General features: G+C 38.3%; 2 protein-coding genes across 3 annotated transcripts in view; both read right to left on the reverse strand.

Moving 5' to 3' along the window:
• LOC111227579 (coagulation factor XIII B chain-like) overlaps positions 1–6,701 on the reverse strand; it is a 20,076-nt gene extending 13,375 nt beyond the window's left edge. The window contains exons 1-7 of one of the 2 annotated variants that reach the window (XM_022753133.1): positions 6,452–6,700; positions 4,216–4,398; positions 3,886–4,080; positions 3,569–3,745; positions 2,877–3,041; positions 2,313–2,480; positions 1,647–1,814 (exon numbers count right to left, since the gene is read on the reverse strand). In XM_022753133.1, the coding sequence (XP_022608854.1) occupies positions 1,647–1,814; positions 2,313–2,480; positions 2,877–3,041; positions 3,569–3,745; positions 3,886–4,080; positions 4,216–4,398; positions 6,452–6,521 (1,126 nt within the window). In that variant the 5' untranslated portion in view covers positions 6,522–6,700. Of the gene's footprint in view, positions 1–1,646; positions 1,815–2,312; positions 2,481–2,876; positions 3,042–3,568; positions 3,746–3,885; positions 4,081–4,215; positions 4,399–6,451 lie in introns of both variants that reach the window. The other variant, XM_022753134.1, reaches the window with a different exon arrangement.
• Positions 6,702–8,926: 2,225 nt separating this feature from the next.
• cfh (complement factor H) overlaps positions 8,927–20,907 on the reverse strand; it is a 34,936-nt gene continuing 22,955 nt past the window's right edge. Inside the window, exons 22-25 of the mRNA XM_022753135.1 lie at positions 11,913–12,104; positions 10,903–11,088; positions 10,034–10,213; positions 8,927–9,272 (exon numbers count right to left, since the gene is read on the reverse strand). Of these exons, the coding sequence (XP_022608856.1) occupies positions 9,082–9,272; positions 10,034–10,213; positions 10,903–11,088; positions 11,913–12,104 (749 nt within the window). The 3' untranslated portion in view covers positions 8,927–9,081. The remainder of the gene's footprint in view (positions 9,273–10,033; positions 10,214–10,902; positions 11,089–11,912; positions 12,105–20,907) is intronic.

Genomic DNA, 20,907 nt, shown 5'->3' on the forward strand with positions numbered 1-20,907 from the left:
CATCAGGATCGGCCCATATTCAGGCCAATATGGTAATACAGGCAGCAGAGAGCGACACTGATCGAATGCAATGAGTTCAAGGTCAAAAGCAAAGAAATGTTAAAATGTTTACTTTTACTTAAAAAAAAGTTAATATTCTACATTAACAAACCACTGTGGTCAATTTGCTTTATGCAGGTTATAATTGGACGTGTAAGGCATTAAATATTCATTACCAATGCATTGTTCAAGTCCCGACCACAGGCCATCATTACATGTCGCTTCACCCCACCACCCTTTAGTCACAAGCTTATAACCTTCCTCACAGGTGTAGTACAGTGTCTCATTGTATGGACCAACTATAAATCCATGTGGAACTTTGGGTTTTGGACATGCTGTATAAATTAAAGACAGAAAAAAAGTTACATCCAGAGAGCATCAATCAAAAGATGGAACAAGACATTCTTAGCCATGCTAGTGGTAAGGCTTGAGGGGGGACAGTGTTGGCCTGTTGATCCACCACTTTGTTGCAATATTTCAAAAACTATTGGATAGATTTTCATGTAATTTGACATTTGTGGTGCTCAGAAGAGAAATCCCAATGACTTTATTGAATCCTTGATTGTGCTACAGTGCCAGCAGCAGGTACAAGTTTGCACCCACTTAAAGGATTAACACTAAATTTTGCACAGACATTTAAAGTCCCGAGTAGATGAATCCTACTGACTTTGGTGAAGCTCTGTCTTCTCTTCTAGTGCCACCAATGGCTTTACATACTGTATGTGGTTTTTAGTGACTTGTCTCTAGAGCTATTGGATGGCTTAGTATGAAGTTTGATCCACACATTCATATCCTCCTCCAAAGGATAATTTGTAATCACTTTGGTGAACCCTTAACATTTGATCTTAGTGCCACCATCAGGTCAAAATTTAAATACGCCTACTCCAATACTTTGGTTCTTGACTGAATACCTGAGAACTAATGACCAAATGAATTCACATTAACCTTAACTGTACTTTGTTTGTAGTGTTAACCAATTGTTAGCAAGCTAACACGCTGACCTCAGATAGTTAATGTCACAAACATACCTGCAATACACCAGCATGTTATCATTGTCATTTTGAGCATGTTGGCATGCAAAACTAAAAAGACTAAGAAAACTGTTCTGATGAAGTGGAATTCCCTTTTTTGTCCTGTAGTTGAGAAAAAATTGGATTTGGACAAATATTTAGGAAGTGGATGGAATTAATGTATACTGATCCAGAGGCCACAGTATTAACCAGTGTGATTATGTCTTCTCTAATGAGGTTAAATTGTGGTGTATGGCAAGGATTGCCTTTATCCCCTTTAATTTTTGCCATACTTCTGGAACCCTTAGTTTTATTCTTACGAAATAATGTAAACACATGGGGAGTTCAGACAAGTGATGAAGAACACAAGCTTTTTCTCTATGCAGATGATGTTTTATCGATAACTAGTAACCCTGAATTTACAGCACCAGAATTTTAAACAATTATAAAGTCAAATTTTGAGATATTTAGATATGCAGTTAACTGGTTTAAATCAGAAGCCATACCACTATCGATTAATTGAATGATAGGAACACTGATAGCCAATCAAAATACATATGAATTCACAGACAAACTGTATTTCTTGTATGTTCTTACCTGTACAACTCTGAATCCCAGTCCAATTACCTTGGCTACAGACAACAGTAAAACGTCTTTTACTGTTGTTCCTGCATGCAAATTGGACTCGTTCATGGTGGTTGTAACTTATCTTCTCATTGCGTGTAATATATGCATTACTGATGTTGACTTTTTTACATGGTCTCTCTGAAAGAAATTCATTGAAATTGTGAAAAGTAATTTAACAGCAATACTTTCCTTTGAAGTATTCTGCATATATATATATATACACACATATATGCTAAACTGTAAATAACAAGTCACATTTCATTTTCAATTCGTGTGGAATTTGTTTAATTTATGTGTAATTTTTTTTCTGATTTCCAGTATCACTTTATGAATAAATCAGTTAAAATGATGCGAGAGTAGAATAATAAAATAATAAGATGCATCTGGTTAGACTAAGAACAGGTAAAAGATGCTTCCAAACCTCAAACCCCCACACCTTTTACTGTGTCATTGCTGTTCTTTAGAAAACCACTTTTTTCTCTAACATCACAGATTCTTTGTGGTTTTTACTCATAGTGATTAATTTTCCATAAATCGGAAGTCATTTAATTTGTTTTACGATGTCTGGAATAGATTAGGGTCTTTAAGCCCGCCAGGTTTGTCCTTTTGACTGTGTTATGTGTTGTATTGTCTTACCTGTACATTGTGGAGACCCAATCCAACCTTTTTGTCCACAGGTTAGAGAAAAACGTCCCTCATAACCATATTTGCAGACATACTCGACCCGGTCATTGTACCTGTATAATGACTGAGAGTTTCCATCAATGTCTGAATTTGTGAAATATTTTCTGTTGCATGTTACCTCTGAAAAAAAAGAAAGACTGGTAGTGACTGGTTACTGGCAAGTGGAGGCTGCATTTTGTTTTTGCAAAAGAGTCAGTAAATCAGATTCAGATAATTTAGTCATGTTAAATATTTAGTATTTCACCTAAGTAAAAGTAGATAGACTTTAATGTAAAAACAAAATGATCAAAAGTCTTCATTATATGGAACTGTCCATTTCAAAGCATATATGTATATGTATATCAAATCATGACAGAATGTTTTCCAGGATGATGTCACTACACTCCAACCTATTTCTGTACTAACCCATTTCCTAAAATATATTTTAAATACATGCATGTAAAACCAGAAATAAAAAGACAAAAAAAAGAGAAAATATGCCAACACTGCATTTTTTTTGTTTTTGCATTTCCTTACCTCTACATTGTGGATTTCCGTTCCAACCAGTTTCCCCACAGGTTAGATAAAAACGTCCTTCATAACCATCCTTGCAGAGATAATTGGCCCGCTCATGGTAACTGTATTTCTGCTTATTGTTCAAAATATCTGCATTCTGGACATCACGCCTGTTGCATGTAATTTCTGAAAAACAAAACAAAATTCTGTTTTACACTATTGTACACAGTTACTGCATTACTGTCAGCAGTACTGCACATGGAGCCTACATTTACTTCACTCTCGGTACATGTATAATCATGACATATTGTACATATACAGAAATCACTGTTGGCAATGTGGAGTCAATGGAGTTGTAAGCACAGACATCAAGAGACTGAGAGAATGCAGTTGAAAGTAGTAAGGACATCAATTGGGCCAGAGCCCCCCCGTCTGACATACAAATCTCAGCCCCCAATATGGACTCATATGTCTGTGGTGGCATTCATGACATGTCTGGGCATTAACCTTTGGGCAGTTGTTGTGTAGCCCCCAATGTATGGATATGAATGCGACATCACTTTGTAGTTCAGGATCATTGAGTATCCGGTAACGTGATACATAATGTGTGGATTTCATCTTTTGGTCTCCTGGGTCTAAAGGGCAGCATTACTTGTATGACTGGCCCCATCACAGATTAAAGATATAATGAAGTGACTGTAACTTCACAATACCTTGACAGAGTGGATTTGGTCTCCAGCCATCTCTGGTGCATGTGGCCCAGGTGGCGCCATCTGTGCTATTGTAGCCTGGTTTACACCAATAACTTACAGTCTCATCCAATGTTATATTTTGTCCCGAATAGACATCCCAGTAATACACATGTGGGTCTTTTCGATCACATGTAATTTCTAGAATAAAAGAGAGACTTGTTTATCTTAAGCAATAGAGATATTATTGGTTATCATCATCACGTGTTGACGAACCACCAAAAACAATCTCATAATGTGTCTATGGAGAGAGTCTGTCTGAAGCCCATGGAGGTAAATACCTCTGCATATTGGTGTGAAAGTCCACTCTCCATCATCTTTGCATGTAGCAACTGCTGAGGTGTTTTGAAGGACAGAAATCCAGTACCTGTCTCCACATGTTATTTTTACTACGTCATCAGGTGAAAACAGATTTCTGAAAGGAGGGTCATACCTGGTTCCTTCGAGTGGCGGCAGTGACAGTCTACATGTTATTGCTGCATTGTGAAATGAAACATATTTTCTGTTAGTTTGTTGTAATAAAGCAACCATGACATCCATCTACACAGCAGCAATTTTCGCCTGTAAGGGTAACATAACCAATGAATTTGGATTACTGAGTTTATACATACCTTCACATGCAGGTGTGGGGCTCCACTCTACTTTTATTCCTAGTTTTGTACACTTTGAAGGTCTATCCTCAGTGCGCTTGTATGTTGGATTGCACAAAAAATGCAGGATTTCGTTTTCATTGTACTCTTGGATATCTCCAGGCACATATCCATTTTCAATCACAGGCACCGGACATTTCACCTCTGTCCAAGAAAAATCCAACCATGACATTTGTGCATGAAAAGCCACATTAAGTAAACAGAGCTTAACCTGATTTGAGTGACCATGTGTTTGCAACATCCCCAGTTTGAGAGCAGCTGGCAACCTTTGTTGTTTTTTTTCCCTCATTTCCGGTCACATACTGTTGACTATCAAAAAACAAAAAAAATTAAATCCCTGAAACAAAGTAGGGTAGAGTTTGTATTGACAGTAAACAGTAGCAAAATCAATTCGTTTTTTTCATGTTTATATCACTTTAAAAAGGGCTAATTGTGGGTTAGAACCAGGTTCATTTTTAAAATAATTTTAGTGTCAGATTTTCTGCTTATCCCTACAAAAAACACTATTTTTTGTATTTGTCAATTCATATTTGGGAACTTGATGTTAACAGGGATTTTGCAAGGGTAGGTTACGTATAAATATGTACTAATTTTATGTTCAGTCTGGCTAGGAAGGGGGGTTCCTTAGAGGGAAAAACATAAGAGAATATGAGAAACATTTTGGTGGAATTGCTCTTTAACTCTTGTTTCAATGAAAAAAAAACCAAAGGAATGGGTGGCTGTGTGCTGGAATATTTCTGCCGGGCCCAGTGACTTCCTCACAGCAATCTCACAGTGAAAATAAAAAACTTGAAAATAAAACTCTGTGCCCCTTAGATAGACCCAGGCTATCCATTTTTTCCAAGCCATTTTTCTTTTCTAAGTTAAGCTTACTGTCTGATAGCTGTAACATCATATTGAATGGGCAGATGTGGGAGTGATATCAATCTGCTGATCTAATTATCATCAAGAAGGTAAATTAGTGTACTTGCTGACTGTGATTAGGGATATTGTAGAGTGTTGGAAAGAGCATTTTGTATGACTTTTCTGGACCAGACCGTCCCCCATATCCCTGGCAGATGTCACTGATGTTATCAAGACGCTCCTTGGCGGCAAGTCACCAGGTATGGATGAAATTTGCTATGAGTTGCTGAAGGCTCTGGACATTATTGGGCTGTCTTGGCTGACAAGTCTCTTCACTGTCATGTGGAGGTTTGGGGACGGGGCCTGTGGATTTTCTGAACAGGGGCTGGGAGTTGTGCTCTAATTATTGGGGCATCACACTGCTCAGCCACCCTGGGAAACTTCATTGGGTGCTGAAAAGGAGGCTCCGAACGATTGTCAAACCTCAGATTGAGGAGATTGCAGATTCTGTCCTGGCTATGAAACAGGGGAACAGCTCTTTACCCTTGCGGGGTCGTTGAGCAAGTCAATTTTTTAAATTATTATTTGGGACATTTTTTGTGCCTTTAATGGATAGAATCTGTAAAGACAGACAGGAAACACAGGAATAGAGACTAAGGGAATGGCATGGTACAAAGTCCAGCCGGCCAGGGAGTCGCTGTTCAGGGCATTTGAGCCCATATAGTATGCGCCCTAACCACTCAGCTATCTCAAAAACGTTCCTGAGTAGAGGGATGTCTGGAATACCCTGCGTAGCCAGCTGCCACAATAACCCAACCCCAGATAAGTGGAAGAAAATGGATGGATGACTCTCCACAAAGAGAGATTTTGTATCTCAAGTAGTCAGTGTGTGTCAGCTGTCTGCTCTAGACAGAACATTTTGTCATAGCTCATACCCCAAAGGAAACTGACCTTAATTATTTTGTTTTCCCCTTCACAGGCAAAGGCAAACTGAGACAATCTTTTTCAGCCTACCACATGGGAGGACAAGGGAGGACACGGTATGTAGGTAGGAGGTACCTCACCATTTTTCTTTTGCACCTCCTTGGCATTTGAAAGAGTTCAACAGGTTTTCTCTGTAATGATCTGACAAGCAACTTTAACCCTGCCATTCCAGATAAATCAGATATTGACAAACACTGAAAATGCTTGTTCATATCAGTTTGCATCTAAAGAAAGTGATATTTTCTCACCTGTGTCAGATTTTATTAATTTAAAAATGATTTAGCAAAATCAGTTGTATGATGTATGATTGTTGTTTTCTAACTGCAGTTCAACCACAGAGAAACCGGACTTGTAATCTGAAAATTCTTACCATTCTGCTGTAAAGATTCATCCACGTTCAGCCACAGGATAAAAAGCCAAAGACGGTGAAAGAGTTTCATTGTGAACACCCAGGAATTGCAGTATTCAGGAATTACCCAAGGAGGTATAACTTTTCTCCTTGTACAGATCAGATTGAAGTATTTCCACAATGAAAACAGTCTAAGGAAAAATGGGCGACTCTCCCAAAACCCTCCCTTCACCTCCCTCTCACACACATATTTTGCAAGACACACTCATATAAACCTGCTTTGCAATTAATTTTAGCATTCAAACATGGATTTACTCGCAGGTTTAGTGTTAAAAAGTAAAATATGTAGTTGTAATTTACTCTTGTAATATTGTGCATATAATTACAGGATTCTGCTAAAGATAATGGTCACATAGTACTTTCAAAGCAAAGTAAATGCCAGCAGAAGAAGCTTTAACAACACTTAGACACCGCTCCAGAGATTTTTATGAGTTAAAGAAAAGAATAATCACATTTAACATTCAAGAAGTGTATTGCTGAACAGACACACACCTACAGTGATACCAGTTGTTATACTTTAAATGTTGCATCTGAGTCGCTAAAGTCTGACACTGCTATGGTCTCAGATCGTTTGAAATGTCACGCTATTAAATTTAGAGAGTCATACTAAGCCATGCTCCTCTGGATGATGTTTTTCTGTATTCTGTCATTCATTCATTCATTGTTTCCTGTTTTATTTTGATATACCCTGACCTTGTTTTAGTCGTCCCTCTGCCAGATTCGTCTGCCTTTTATTCTGACTGATTAGCAAACCTTTTGTGGCAAGTAAATTCTATTTTATCAATCAAGTTCCCAATTCTGAGTCATACTATTGAGTTATTTTGCCTGTGGTTTCTTCAGTCGTTACACAAAATACCTGTTTAATAAGCCGGATCAGCTGTACATATGTAAGCACTTGGTGTATATACTGTACATAGGTGGATTACTCTGGGTCCCAATCACCTGGACATCATTGTTCACATGAATCATTGGGGGCATTGTTGGGCTGAAAGGAAAAGACATGTTTGTTCATGATGGTACATGCAATGTAAAAAATTTCTCATGCATCCCGAGGGAAGTTGGTGACATGGAATCTAAGCATTTCCTTTAATTTGCCACTTGGCTAAATATAGTTTGCTCATACAGTATGATCTCCTTATTCATTAAAATTGCATCAGATGATTGGTAATAGTGCTTGTCTTTCTTATTGAATCTGGTTAATCATTAACATGTTTGTCCAACCAGCTCATGTCCATCACTTCCAGTCAGCTAAAGTTTTCACTGGCAAGAGAGCGGGGTCATCGCCCCATCAAAACACCCACTCCCTGTACCAGTGGCTCTTCCTTTGGTATGCTTAACCTCAAGTTCATTACTATACTACTATAGACAGGGACTTTAGGTCTGAATGACAAAGCTGTCACTTTAACAGCTTCATCAAGCTGTACTTTCTCTCTGAAAAGGACTTAAACTGTATTTTACAATTCTGGTTTAAAAGACTATTAGATCACAGCAAGAAGGTTCCGGGTTCGAGGATCTTTCTGTGTGGAGTTTGCATGTTCTCCCCGTGCCTGTGTGGGTTCTCTCCGGGTACTCCGGCTTCCTCCCACAGTCCAAAGACATGCAAATGGGGACTAGGCTGATTGGATCCTCTAAATTGACCGTAGGTGTGGCTGTGAGTGTGAATGGTTCTGTCTCTATGTGTTTGCCCTGCGATGGCCTGGCGACCTGTCCAGGGTGTACCCCGCCTCTCGCCCGAAAAGATGCTGGGATAGCCTCCAGCCCCCCGCGACCCTACTAGAGGATAAGCGGAAGAAAATGGATGGATGGAAGACTATTAGAACTAAGAAGGAACAGCAGGTTATCACTTTGTCATTATATCACCATTTGGAAGTAACGCAGGGTGGCAGCTGGGAATTTCTCTCCCAGAAAGTGAGTTGAGTCAGTCAGAAATCTCAGCAGGTCACCAAGTACCTGTTGTTACTGCCTGATAAATGTCACCTCCCCATCATATTAATATATTATACATGCTGTACATAATTTATTTTCCATATTGTTCTGTCACAGATAGTCAAATGTTGGATTTTGGTGTACCAGATAACAGGGAAAATTACATTGCACTGAGCAAAGGTTTCACTGTGCTGAATGACTGGCTGACAATAAACACAAAGCAGTGTTTAATCTACTTAACCAGATGTTTAAAAGGCAACATGTACATGTTTTCTGTCATAATACATGTATCTGACAGTGGAAGAAGTAAATAGACTGAGTGAATATTTGATAACAGGTCAAACTATTTACTCTTGTTAATCATTTACATGTTTGTTCTGCCTTCTCATGATTTCCAGTTACTGGCAACTGGGCAGGGCAACCACACCATCATTACACCACTGACACATTCCCACTGTGCCGACAGCTCTTCCTCTGGCACACACGAACTCGATCATTATGGGTCACATACAGAGTGAGTAAACATATATGATTTATTACAGTAAAAAGACCAAACACAGCACTTAAGTATAGACACTGGATCAGCACATGACTTTAGTCTGGTTAATCATATACATGTTTGTCCAAACAGCTCATGTTTATCACATCAGGTTGACTAAAAAGCTTTACTGGCAAGATGGCAGGTCAATCACACCATCACGACACAACTGACGCATTGCCACTGTGCGGACAGGTCTTCCTCTGGCACACATGAACTCCATTTCATCACCATGGGTTGAATACTTCTTATTGTCATAACTAAATCTGAATCTAATATTACGGTTGTTCATGGCTTCGCTATCCACAGTGCAGGGTTCTGCAAAAGATAACAGATACAAAGCATTTCCTTGATGTCAGGAATGACTGCACAGCACACTACATATATAATTATTGCTAGTCTCCGTTTAAAAAATATATATTTAATAATGAAATCAATAAAAAAAAGTCAATGCACAGTTTACATGTAACTTAAACATGATTTAAAGATAGTCACTCACACCAAATCATGTACACTTCTACTTAGGTCAAACACTGAGATAGTGGTCAGCTTACTGTTATTCTATTTCCCTGAGCTTTACCTTAAACTACCTTAAGCAGCAGTGTAGGCTACCGGTTGTTTTCTGCATCATGATTGGATTTGGCCACTGCCTCTGCGAGATATTGGTTCATCAAAGTTGACATTTTTTAATTAAATATTGCAGATGGGGAAAAATCACTGCGTAGATTTATACTTAGCTAAGGCTAGCCGTGGCCGTTCACTTGATAGACTAGTTGCCTGTCTTTCTGTGTTGATTTTACATGCTGTCTCACGGAAATGATCCATTTCTTTCTCTTTGTAAGGTAACACAGCTGCTGAAAAGTCAGTGAAGTTTATTTAATGCGTTTGGCTTTGCAGAGCTGTTGCCTCTTTCTTATTCTTTAGTGCCTCTCTACTTTTATGATGAAATGTCTAGTGACTGCAATGTGTAATGGCACTGTGTAAGTAACATGTTAACATTAATCTTGCAAACACCGGAATCCAAAATGAGTGTTATCTATGGAAAACCCTCACAGAATGCAAAGTGGATTAAAACTTACTGAGGCATCTCATCTGTCCAGTCCATTCACCATTGTTGCATGTTCGGAAGGGGTAACCATCCATAATGTGGTAATTCTGGCAGACGTATTCAACCCGTTCATTGTTTCTGTACTGGTTCCGTTGAGATTCCTTGAGGTCTCCATTGTCAAGAGGTGGTGGTCTCCCACAATCAAAATGAGCTAAAAGAATGTGGGCATAGACAGAGAGTACAAGTTTATCCATTATCAATCGCTGTCGATCCGATCAATAAAGTAAGGGGAGCAGAGCTCGACCCCATCACCTAAAAATTCATCTATACAGTACTCATTTTTCCCCCAACAATTATTATATTGTTGCGAGAAACATAATCACTCCCTGGATCATGTTCATCTTAATGCTTCCATTTCCTAAACATATATCAATAAAGTTTCTTAGTGCTTTAATTGTAAAGAGCAGATATTGTATTGCAATATCCAGATGTGGTGTGACAACATTCCAGTTTCACAGTGATCTGCGTGAATTGTCATACATTTATTCTTATCCACATGAAATATGCAAACACAAGTTGTATGTTAATGGCAGGTGAAAATGTGATCTAAGTCACAGTTGTTTTTATGAAACCTCAAACACACATATAAAAGATTATAATATAGAAAACAACTCTAAACACAAAGATAACATGCATCAAATTTGCATCTTCTCACAAATAACTTAACAGACCACCACATCTTACATAACATAACAGTTTCAGCATGAATCAGTAAAACAGCATGAACCCGTGAAATGCAGGGTAAACAGCCAATCAAACCCTCTGAGATGGCAATGCAGTGCCTCTTTACTCATCATTTCCGCAAATAAATAGCAAGAGGACACAAAAAAATTGACTTACCTCCACATGTTGGAAAAGGATGACTCCACTGTCCATTTGCTAAACATTCAACTTCTGCTGTCCCACGAAGAGTCTGACCACGCAGGGGGCAATAAAATCTTAACTTTTGTCCTTCTGTTAGTTGATCACCTACTCCATGCATGCTGAGGCGTATGTTGGGTGGTAAGCCTGTGACTTCGCAGCCTCCTGTTTAGAAGAAGAGAATCTGTCTTAACAACAGCTTTATATAGTATAGACACTTGGAAGTTTTTGGGAGTTTTTGGGTTTCATGAAGTCAAAGCTATGTCCAAAATCTATTACATGGAAGATATATTTGCATACAGAGGTACTTTCTTTTCATTAATTAGGCTATTATCAATATTTGATATCAACAATGGATCACATGACTGCGTGTATGTGAAAAGGTACATGATGATTGTGTTTTGTGTTTTCTCTGTTTATTTTTGCTGGGAGATGCCGAATCACTAGATCACGTGATGCAGCCACGAGGCGAGAGACGCGCAGTGCAGTGTGTCCGCTCCAACCCGTTAATATGGGCGCTGAAATCAAAACCAAAACTTTCTGTGGCCACAACTCACATGAGACACATCCAGTGTGTTCCTGGCCTTAGCAGGTAAAGAACTAAATATCTTTTTGACCTGGTGGAGACCAGAACAGTTCTAAAAGAGAGTGAATGTTGGACTGTCATTTACCAGGTGGTTAGAAATGAATGATTCCAAATGAATGATAATGTTGATCTGTGTTTGCTAACAAGTTTGCCATATCAACAGGTGATAATCAGTGTCAGTGTTGTGTTCACAGCCGGTTTTCACTGCCCTCAGTTGGCCAATACAATCATTAATTGCAGATTTAATTTCACACAGTTTCAGTAATAATTGCTGCAAAACATTAACCCACAGCCATTGCAATGACAACACAAAATCTATCGATATGATTGTTACATGCTCTCCAAAAAAAAAAAGAAAGGCTTTTTATATGGAGATTTTTTACACTGTCAAATTGATCTTTACCTATGCATGAAGGGAATGGATTATCCCATTGTCCATCTTGACCACATGTCAGCACTGAACTGCCATTCAGATATTTCCCTGGACCGTCACAGCTGAACATGAGGACATGATCAGGAAGTATTGGATCATCATTCTGTGGTAACCCATTTACTGTAACCCCTCCGTCTGTAGGTGGGCGGTCACAGCTTGAAGCTGAAGCTAAACACAGGCATTAAACGATTCAATGAAAAAGCTGAACAAGGCAAAATTTTGATGTGTAAGTAGCCTACACCCATTATATCAGTTGCAACACTGGAAAGAGCTCACAATTTAGAACACCTGGACTCTAGCTGTTATTCAAATTTACATAATTTAATGTTTCAGTGTTTCTGAAATTAAAGCATAGAACAAATAATCAATTTCAAATTCTTAAAATTTTAAAAACACGAATCATAGAATCTTTTTGTTGAATTAAATTTCATCTAAATGTTTTCACTCATTCAGCAGTCAAACGCACTTCTGATATTATCTCTAAAATGCATTATCCAATGCTGTAACGGAGGAAGGGGAGATCGTGACCCTATTTCCTGCAACTTGGCTGGTTGGACGAGGCATAGAACCAGAAGGAGGCAATTCTAGTCTTCTAATGTTTCGGGTCATTATCTTGCTGTAGGATGAACCCCTGACCAACCAGACGGTCTCCCTTTATTTATCTTTTTCTCACAATTCAGATAACAACATACAGTACTACCTTCCACAGACAGAGGGTTTGTAAGTCAGCGACAACAACAATTAACTTTCAAGGTTTCATTTGCTTCCATTGCTGCAGGAGGCTGTAAATCAGTCAGTTTCTTAAGTCCTAAAAACAGACTGTTCTTGATAACCAAACATGTTTTTTTTTCTTCCATTTTTTTTTAATTTACCGCTTAACGTTGTACCATTTATAAGGTTATAATTATATTTTTCATTATATCATTGTTTATTATTTATTTATTATTTTTTAGTATTTTCATAGTTTTCAGACATTTAATGTGTACAAGAGATTATACTGAAATTAAAAACGTGTCCAAAAACAATGTCCTTAAGACGGCAGAACAAGATACACATTGTGACTGGGGCTTTTTTAAATGATGAACAAACACTTTTTTTATGAAAGAAAATTTGCCATCTCGGTTACATAATGAAGGACACAAAGAGTTTCTCCCCTACAGAGTCTAAAATGGAAATGGATCTTTTAAAGATATTATTAATTGTACACTATACAGTTTACATGTTTTGTAACATAGTTATTGCAATCCTCTTAACGTGATTTAATAAAACCAAGAAGTAAAACAACAGTAATCATTCAGTTGCTGACTGAAGTTGCAGAACTGAAAGCCGTTCAACTTACAGGAGCACTTTCCCCGACGGACTGCCAGCCAGCCTTCGCTTGAGCATACATATTTGATGGTTGGACTTGATGTATATCCAGTTTCACAAGTGAAATGTATCACGTCTCCCTCTTGGTACTCAGATTTTTTGGTCTCTTCTGAAACATGGGCGTGGGGTACATCTGGAAGCGTTGAACATGCTAAAAGACAACGACATGGCAACAAGGAAAAAGAATACAAGCTGTTTTGTGGAGATGAGCTGGCATACATCCTTTGCTATAAAAGGGATGTCAAGAAAAAAACATTTGCTTATAGATTTATTTTTTAGGCTCATGAAAACAAATGGATAAATAAGCCACTTAAACTACATGTCAAGAAAGTCCTGTAGTACTACAGCATCATGGAAGTAGAGGACTAGGCCTTTATTTGGGAGCCCTTCAGTGCTTCACTTTTTAAAGTCCACTTCTACAGACACCAAAGAGCCTGGTTATAGTTTGTGATCCGGTCTAAATTTTTCTTTTTACTTAACCAACAGACCTTTGTCCTTCATTTGAGCAAAGATCCATGGACACACAGTCACACTGAGACAGCCAACCTGGGCCCCTTAAAACAAACGAGTTCACTAACCACTGCATCCACCTTTAATCAACTTTGGATAACAAAATTCTATATACAGACCCTCAGAAGTGCTTCAGGTACTCATTATATGCCCAAACTATCCAAGACAACTTCATGGCAAGGACAGGTGCGAAATGCTTGGTAAAAGGTCTTACCTCTCCATGTTTGTGGTTACTAGAGAGGAAAACTTGCCCTCCCTCCTTTAGGCTTCTTTGGGGTTTTGTGTCGGCTGTGGAATCTCTTTCAGTGGATGCGATGCTACATCTGGTCCACCTACTTCAGTCTTTGTACATTGATCTTTTTTCAGTATGGTATGGTAGGACTGGCAGTTCTTTCTAATGAAGGTTTGGACCTCAAAGGGAAAATCAGTTTGATGGTTCCAGCAGAGGACAGGGGGAGGGACCATAACTCTGGACATGTTCTGGTCCCCAGGAAGACAGGTAACATGAGACCTGTCCTGAATCTTTACCTACTAAATGCTTCAATGGCCTGCCCTGGACTGTGCTTATTACCACTGGAAACATCATGGTAAACTAGACTGTGTATGCTTGGCACCATTAAGGAGAAACCTAGTGGCTGGCTAATAAACAACAGGACCCACAGTAGGCTATGTAGATGTCTGCTTGACTTATTGTGACACCACCTGATGCCATTACGCCATTGGCTGTTCTGTTGTTGGTCCAAATGGCAGTGACAGCATGCTAAACAAGGTATAGCCCAGATGTTCTTCCTATTGGCCACATCCTCCAGCTCTTCCTGTGGGAAACTGAGGTCTCCCCAGCCTAGATGGAATATCCAACCCATATATTCTGGGTCCCTTTCACAGTTTCTTCCCAACTGGGAAGAACACTCCGAAAGGGAGGCAGAATCAGATGACCTAACCACCTCACCTGACACCTGCCGACATGAAACTGAATGGAACCAAGCTGCTGCCTCAAACCTCAAACACACATTAGTATTATCATCTGACCTGGATGTCTGAGCACAAGAATAGGACCATGATGCTTTCTGAGGACCTACAGTAAAAGAGAGGTATTTATCGGCATTCAGTACGTACTGTTATTAGTTATTTGCCCAATTAAGGTCGATTAATTACTTAGTAGAAGAACAGATGTGATTGTTATAACTCTGAGCTTCATCCTTTCCCATTAATTCTTTGACTTGAGGCATTGTGAGGGTGCTTTCGGGCAGTTGTAGCTTAGTTGGTGCAGGGGGTCGGCCACTACTGGCAAGGTTGGTGGTTTGTCTTCATCTTTAAGAGTTCTTGACACTGAACCCCAAAATACTCCTATTGCATGTGTATTACATAAACTCCTGAATATAATCTGAATGTGTAATGTGAATGTTCAGTTTTAGTGTAATTACACAATATGGGATTGCGCAATAAAATGCAGGTTAGCACCCATACAGAAATGTAATGTATGACATGTATGTCCCTATATCAAGAGTGATGTTGTCCAATATGTCACCTATATTAATATCGCATATACACATCCTCTGGATATATGATTATATGTTTACAACATATATGAAATACCCATAGTAAAATTTGTACATATTTAGAAAATATAACTATGATGAATTCTTACATGGAATAATGTTTTCCAGCCATATATGTTTAAGATATATATTTAATTGATTATACACAAGTTTACAAAAAAAAACTTCTATATGCTTATGTTTTTCTTATTAATTTTAATGTTTCCATTCTAGGAAAGTGGTCTCAGACTTTTGGACCCTACTGTATATAAACTCAACATATAACAGGCTTTATAAATAGATATATATTTATGTAACATTTGTCTGCAACATTAGTCTGGGACCCATGTTAAGAGGGTGATTTCAGTGTATGGATCCACTAAGATAAAATCACATTGCAATCCCTCTGCATAATTTATTACACCTGGATGGTAAAACCAGTTGTCATTTAATCAATGGTGAAAGAGTAGGGCAGAAAGCCAAATAACTCACAGTAGCATTTTCCCTGACTGACTGTCAGCCAGCCGTCACTCGTGCATACGTATTTGGAGGCTTGAGCTGATGTATAACCAGATTCACAAGTGAAGCCGATCACGTCTCCTTCTTTGTAGTCGATGTTGGCATGAGGAACATCTGGGAGCTTTGAACATGCTAACAGACAAAAAACATGACAGCATGAGAAAAGTTCCAAGATCTTAAATTGTTTTGTTTTTTTATTAACTGTTTGCCTCATATGCAGATGGAAAGGGAGCTGAACACAGAACACATCTGTAAAATTACAGGATGTCCGCAATACTGAATGGCTCCCAAAATAATTATAAAGACTGGAAACAATCGTTTGATTGCATGATCTTCATCCGGTACATGATTTTTATGATACACTATCTTCTTCACAAGCTAATTAAACCAGCTTGTATGTTTAAATGTTGAGGTGCATTTGTAATATACATTAATCCAGAAAAAATCCTCATGCATAAAGCTTGACAAAGCATCATGAAGTCATTACAACAATGTGAGCTCATATGGTCTCTCATTATGCCAGTATAAAGAAATATTAGATTGGAAATAATAGATTAAAAAAAATGAGAAGTAAAAGTAGAAGTAAATTTACATATGTATTTTCCGAATTTTTTTTAGCCTAATTAACATCAATCAAGAGCAAAAAAAAAGGTATGTTTTCACATATCACATGAACTGGCCTGTGTCCAAACTGCAGTACTTAATAAATAAGAATTTTCATCAGGAGCCATTAAGTGTGGCAACAATCCTTTACTTTTTATCCTGCACAAGAGACAATTTTTGGAGGTATGTGGTTGTAATTCTTCTATAGTAAGGAAATACTACTCGATATAATATTGTATAATACTATATATACACACACACACACACACACACACACACACATACAGTATCATCCTTTAACCTAAATCATAAGACCTCAGTATTAAAAAAAAAAAAAATCCTTCTTACCATTCTGTGACAAAGACACTTCCATGTTCCCCCACAGGTGGAGAAACAAAAGGAGAAAAGACAAGTTCATGTTCCTTTGACAAATGTTGAGAGCAGAAATCCTGCGTGTTTGTCCCCTGCTTGAGTGGCATGGATTACTGACTGTCTAAACATGGACTGTTCTGGGCAGGATTGTACGACACATGTTGCACAACAAACCAACACGCGCTGCTTGCAATACTGGAAGTTGCAGAATTTCTTACATACAGCACCTTTTGTGTACTCACATTCAATTTACACACTGTACATGTATTTGTTCAGTATCCTATCAATCTCATTCATGAGACGCCTTAAAGGAATGTGTTCTCAGCCGGATCATTTAAGGGTTTGTGAGATGTCCTGTGAGACAGTAGTCCTATGGGGGAGGTCAGGGTGGATGGTTGGGGGTAAAGCGCTGGACTTTGATGGAGACCATGTTTCCCATCCTGTGGTCCATCTAGTGTTGGTAAGTTTTTTGTTGTTGTTTGGTTTAATATTGAAAGAAAAAACAGCTATATTATGCCTCAAGTCAGTGTTGACTTAAAGGTAAGTCTGGTGATATTCTATTATTTTTTCACTGTCAGCAAATTGATCCTGCCAACAAGTATTGCCTGTGTGGCCAAAACCTGATGTGTTACTGTATTCCCCTGTGTCATAGAGGTCCATTGTTGTCCCAGAAGAATTAAACATAAGTCAGTTTGACCTTTATACTGGCTGACGAGTTCTTTCATTATGGTCAACATGGGCACCTTAGTTTATATTGAGTCAGTCCCACATAAACTGTCTTCCTGCTGCTGTGAACACTCACTAAAGCAACAAATGCGTGGCTGAAAATAGCCCCCAACAAATGCACTGCTGTTTGAGAAATGTTTGCTAAAAACTACAGTTGATATTGTCTTCAGTAGGAACAAAAGGGCTTGGGGTAAAGAGCAACAGACAGGACGGGGTCCTCAATATTCAGTATTCACTACTGAGGGATGTACTATTGAATTGTTGGTTGTTAGTTAGAAATAAGAAGAGAATTAAATAATGCCAGCCACCACCAATGATTACACACAGAAAGATGCAATATCGTCGAGCATTTCAGGGCAGGAAAATAGTTTGGAGTGACCCAAAATTTCTAGACCTTACATATTTCAAATTATTATCAGGATTCATATTAGGAAACATGGTAGGAAATTCAGAAACTATAGAGAGATGGATTGACATTTTTGACCAGCCTTATGCTTCAACCAGGACCACAGTATTTCCCTAATTATATCCAAGTGCTTTGAGCTTCTTTAACGTAACCATGGAAATGTTAAAAACAAATACACAAAAATGTTGAATATTTTGCAGATTTTTGCAGTGGCAGTTAAGCATAATAACCAGTGGCACACTTATAGGTTTATAATACAGCAAGGATGACTCACTGACAATCACAATAGATGATTTGCATATTTAAGAAACCTATTGGTTTAATATAAATGATGCCTGCATCCATAAGCAGGTAAATCCACCAAATTTAACTTTCTTAAACTGATTTCCACCCAGGAACATGAATTATAAAGGGTAGCAAGCTGAAAGCTGTTTACTCAACATTAGGCTTAGCTTTCATACAGAACAATATCAAGTATAAAAGAATAAAACAGTGAGTGAACATAAATGTTTTATTGAAAAGACCACACACAGCACTAAAGCATAGACACAGGATCAGCACATGACTCTAGTCTGGTTAATCATGTACATGTTTGTCCAAACAGCTCATGTTTATCACATCAGGTTGACTAAAAAGCTTTACTGGCAAGATGGCAGGTCAATCACACCATCACGACACAACTGACGCATTGCCACTGTGCGGACAGGTCTTCCTCTGGCACACATGAACTCCATTTCATCACCATGGGTTGAATACTTCTTATTGTCATAACTAAATCTGAATCTAATATTACGGTTGTTCATGGCTTCGCTATCCACAGTGCAGGGTTCTGCAAAAGATAACAGATACAAAGCATTTCCTTGATGTCAGGAATGACTGCACAGCACACTACATATATAATTATTGCTAGTCTCCGTTTAAAAAAAAAATTAATACTGAAGTCAATAAAAAAAGTTAATGCACAGTTTACATGTAACTTAAACATGATTTAAAGATAGTCACTCACACCAAATCATGTACACTTCTACTTAGGTCAAACACTGAGATAGTGGTCAGCTTACTGTTATTCTATTTCCCCGAGCTTTACCTTAAACTACCTTAAGCAGCAGTGTAGGCTACCGGTTGTTTTCTGCATCATGATTGGATTTGGCCACTGCCTCTGCGAGATATTGGTTCATCAAAGTTGACATTTTTTAATTAAATATTGCAGATGGGGAAAAATCACTGAGTAGATTTATACTTAGCTAAGGCTAGCCGTGGCCGTTCACTTGATAGACTAGTTGCCTGTCTTTCTGTGTTGATTTTACATGCTGTCTCACGGAAATGATCCATTTCTTTCTCTTTGTAAGGTAACACAGCTGCTGAAAAGTCAGTGAAGTTTATTTAATGCGTTTGGCTTTGCAGAGCTGTTGCCTCTTTCTTATTCTTTAGTGCCCCTCTACTTTTATGATGAAATGTCTAGTGACTGCAATGTGTAATGGCACTGTGTAAGTAACATGTTAACATTAATCTTGCAAACACCGGAATCCAAAATGAGTGTTATCTATGGAAAACCCTCACAGAATGCAAAGTGGATTAAAACTTACTGAGGCATCTCATCTGTCCAGTCCATTCACCATTGTTGCATGTTCGGAAGGGGTAACCATCCATAATGTGGTAATTCTGGCAGACGTATTCAACCCGTTCATTGTTTCTGTACTGGTTCCGTTGAGATTCCTTGAGGTCTCCATTGTCAAGAGGTGGTGGTCTCCCACAATCAAAATGAGCTAAAAGAATGTGGGCATAGACAGAGAGTACAAGTTTATCCATTATCAATCGCTGTCGATCCGATCAATAAAGTAAGGGGAGCAGAGCTCGACCCCATCACCTAAAAATTCATCTATACAGTACTCATTTTTCCCCCAACAATTATTATATTGTTGCGAGAAACATAATCACTCCCTGGATCATGTTCATCTTAATGCTTCCATTTCCTAAACATATATCAATAAAGTTTCTTAGTGCTTTAATTGTAAAGAGCAGATATTGTATTGCAATATCCAGATGTGGTGTGACAACATTCCAGTTTCACAGTGATCTGCGTGAATTGTCATACATTTATTCTTATCCACATGAAATATGCAAACACAAGTTGTATGTTAATGGCAGGTGAAAATGTGATCTAAGTCACAGTTGTTTTTATGAAACCTCAAACACACATATAAAAGATTGTAATATAGAAAAAAACTCTAAGCACAAAGATAACATGCATCAAATTTGCATCTTCTCACAAATAACTTAACAAACCACCACATCTTGAGATAACAGTTTCAGCATGAATCAGTAAAACAGGACACAAAAGAGGACACAAAAAAATTGACTTACCTCCACATGTTGGAAAAGGATGACTCCACTGTCCATTTGCTAAACATTCAACTTCTGCTGTCCCACGAAGAGTCTGACCACGCAGGGGGCAATAAAATCTTAACTTTTGTCCTTCTGTTAGTTGATCACCTACTCCATGCATGCTGAGGCGTATGTTGGGTGGTAAGCCTGTGACTTTGCAGCTTTCTGTTTAGAAGAAGAGAATCTGCTTTAACAATAGCTTTATATAGTATAGACACTTGGAAGTTTTTGGGAGTTTTTGGGTTTCATGAAGTCAAATCTATGTCCAAAATCTTTGTAAGATTACATGGAAGATATATTTGCATACAGAGGTACTTTCTTTTCATTAATTAGGCTATTATCAATATTTGATATCAACATTGGATCACATGACTACGTGTATGTGAAAAGGTGATGAACCCACAGAGAATTATTTTGGTTCAGTGTCACATTTCTCATGGTGTTGTTTTGGCTGCAGCTGTGTCAAGCAAGAAAGCAATAAAAACCCAACTGCCCAGCACCAAACAGCAGACAGACACGATTAGAGACTAGCTGGAGA

This window comes from Seriola dumerili, unplaced genomic scaffold, assembly GCF_002260705.1.
Source record: "Seriola dumerili isolate Sdu_G_001 unplaced genomic scaffold, Sdu_1.0 BDQW01000189.1, whole genome shotgun sequence".
In the NCBI taxonomy this organism is placed as follows: domain Eukaryota; kingdom Metazoa; phylum Chordata; class Actinopteri; order Carangiformes; family Carangidae; genus Seriola; species Seriola dumerili.